Here is a 2958-nt window from a genome sequence, read left to right as displayed (position 1 = left end):
GGGAAAGCCTAGGAACACAATCAGTACACCTGCATCAGAGGTACCAGTGGGCTGAGCTGACTGGATTTCCACCTGCACCTTCAAGGAGACAGTAAGGAGGAAAAGGGAAATACCAAGGATCCAGTAAAACCACAGGAAACACTTCAACAAATTCTGATGGAAGAGATGTCTTCTGCTATGAAACTACACCTCTTCAGCTCCAGGTTCCTCAGTGTATATACCTAGGACATGGAACCAAATTCAGTGCCACCCGAGCTTTATCTAAAGGCCCAGAACTGGAAAAAAGGATGTCTGTAACCAAACTTTTAGAAAGCTGCTGAGAAGCCACATCAGATTCACTCACCTGTTATTTTCTTTTCTTTATTCAAGTCAATCTGCAACCACTGATGTTCATCATTGATAAAAGCAGCCCAAGGAGGTCCAAGCCTTTTTAGTCTGGCATTTTCAGGTTTCCAAATGTTTACTTGTCCTGTTTGGTTAGGCCACTCAAGAATAGATGATGATGTGATGTGGGAATCAGGAATCACCCCAGATTCCATCCCCAGTGTCCCATAGCAACCTGAACAATAGAAAAGGTGACGACTGAAAATGAGATATGACGTTACGCTGCTTGGATTTTAAGATTTTACATGCAAATATTAAACTGCTGTCTAAATTTATTCCGTAACAACAATACCAACAAAACACACTGTCTTTTGCTTTCTAACAGGGATACTAGAACCAAACTAGTCATGAGAATGCCATGATTTATGCCTGTTCCAAGAGCAATGTGGATATTCTCTCCCTCACCACAGTCACACAGAGCACTCGACGAGAAGCACCGGGGACCTTTCATGGTTTAAGAGTATCTATGGTTCATGCAGGAATGGGAAACAGACTACTGGTTCATTTGTTCCTTTTTTGTGTCTATATAATTTCCTGGGTTTTTAGAACAACCCCAGGATCACAGTGTTAATTTGAAAAAAACCAAAGCATGTAGGAAGTCATGTCATAATCCTGGCCTTGAGCTCAAATACATCTTTGAAATTAGTTACATTTTTCTGGTCATCATTCTTACTAGTTTCTTCCCACACTGAATTCTGCTAGTGGCTAAAGAACATCTCCTGAATTCAGGGCTCAATTTCTTGTCCTGTAATACCAACAGTTTTCCCCTCTCAAATGCACAGTCCCCAGAAGTATCAGCACAGAGCAATCTTTGCCTTCAGTCAGGCCTGTGGAACAACCCAGCCTAGTTTCCCTTCTCCTTCCCTGCACCTTGTCTCTAGCTTATTCAATAATTTCTCACATCACTGAAATTCAGAGTCCAGATCAGCGTTTTGTCCTATCTCTTCCAATTTCCAGGCCATTTAATTACTTTCATACACACTGTCAGATCATATTCTGAAAGACAAAAGAACCCAGCAAACCCTGCCTGGGATCACTGTGTTTAATATTCTTTATGCATAAGGACACCAGATATGTAATTCTTTCTTTCAGCTCTTGCAGAGGTCTGGGAGAGAAATAATTTTAATATTATGTGCATTGTATTTCCTAATTTTTGCTTGTTTATACATTTCCATCACCAAACACTCCTGCCTATCAGATTCCTCTCTTTATATCCCCATTCACTGTCCCTTTTATTTATGTATTAGGAAAAGTATTTGTTTACTTTTGAAGAGTAGGTGCATGACTCCCCCTCTTTCCTTTTTTAACTTTATCTTTGTGAAAAGCAGACATGATGATTTATGGTTTTTACATTGTTATTAAAACAGTTAAAGAGACTAAGGAAAGGCCCCTGTCTTCACAGTGTTTCCAACATCCACTCAGAGATGGCATTTAAAGTGACCTACAGGAAAACTACCTTCCACTTAGAAAACTACAGCCAATTTATTTGAAAACCGGGTAAGACAGAAAGAAAAACATGCAAAGCAGTAAAGCTTCAAAAAGGGTCAACACTTGTTACACCAATCATCAACCTGGTACACATGGACAAAACAAAACATAGCAGCCAAGAAAGGACACAACTTAGAGCAAGGCCCAAGATGCCCTTCCAGAGCGAGAGAGACAGTCATTTATCACATAGCATCCAGTTGCACAAAAATGGGAGATAAAGAAGCCAAAAGGGGGTGGACAAAAGTGAGGAATCATTTTGAGATTTCTTCCAGCTTTCTAAATAGACAACCAGGAAAGTAAGGAGTAAACCTGGAAGAAAACTAGAACATACAGTTTTTACAAATAGAGAGCAACTCTCAAGTGCCCAGCTCTGCTTTAGCAGTGTGTTTTAAGTGTAAGAGTCAAGGCACTTTATAGACTACAACAGGGAACATAACCTGAAAGAATCTCTTCCTGCAGATAAGCAAGGCTTACTTTAAATATCACTGTACCTATAAATGGGGTGATGATGAATCATCAAATTGAGCTAGTAAAACAATTAAAAAATATACATTATTGAGGAATGCACTAAAAAAAAAGTCTCACAAATGAGAACAAAAATTAAGAAATCAAATGCCTGCACATTTATTTCTATTCACAAAGTTTGTATGAAAGCTATAACATGTAATACATGTGATAACGCTTACCACTCGTCTTAAAGGTGAAGAGACTTGTAGATAAGGGTCCCCTGCAGAGAACAAAAGATGATGTTTTGCAGTACCCAGTGAGGAAAACTGAAACAAATTGTCTTCAATTTATTTTTCTTGTCTGACTGCTGGCCACTGAAACCTATGCACATATGCCTGAACAAGCACTTAACATCCTGCCAGCAAGTTGCAGCGCTTTCAGTACAAACACCTTCTCAACTGAAATCTAGTCCAGAGATACTGGGTTAAAGAATTTCAAACAAACATCTACCCAGCAAAGTGCAAGACTTCAGTTAAAATGCTTTCCTTTCAAATTAAGCTAATCACAATAACACAAATCAATCTCCTGTGATTGCTTTCATTCATGGGACGTAAAATACAATGACAAGCTACACTCTTT

At 39.1% G+C, this 2958-nt stretch overlaps 1 protein-coding gene across 1 annotated transcript in view; it reads right to left on the bottom strand.

Moving 5' to 3' along the window:
* Positions 1 to 2958, bottom strand: part of DCBLD2 (discoidin, CUB and LCCL domain containing 2) — a gene marked incomplete at its 5' end in the record, with an annotated part of 23564 nt that overhangs the window by 11510 nt on the left and 9096 nt on the right. The window contains 2 exons of the mRNA XM_017731652.1: positions 344 to 559; positions 2559 to 2599. Coding sequence (XP_017587141.1) covers positions 344 to 559; positions 2559 to 2599 — 257 coding nt within the window. The remainder of the gene's footprint in view (positions 1 to 343; positions 560 to 2558; positions 2600 to 2958) is intronic.

Source organism: Corvus brachyrhynchos, unplaced genomic scaffold (assembly GCF_000691975.1).
Source record: "Corvus brachyrhynchos isolate BGI_N302 unplaced genomic scaffold, ASM69197v1 scaffold3, whole genome shotgun sequence".
NCBI classification, from domain to species: domain Eukaryota; kingdom Metazoa; phylum Chordata; class Aves; order Passeriformes; family Corvidae; genus Corvus; species Corvus brachyrhynchos.
This window is presented reverse-complemented; position numbering and strand designations above follow the sequence as displayed.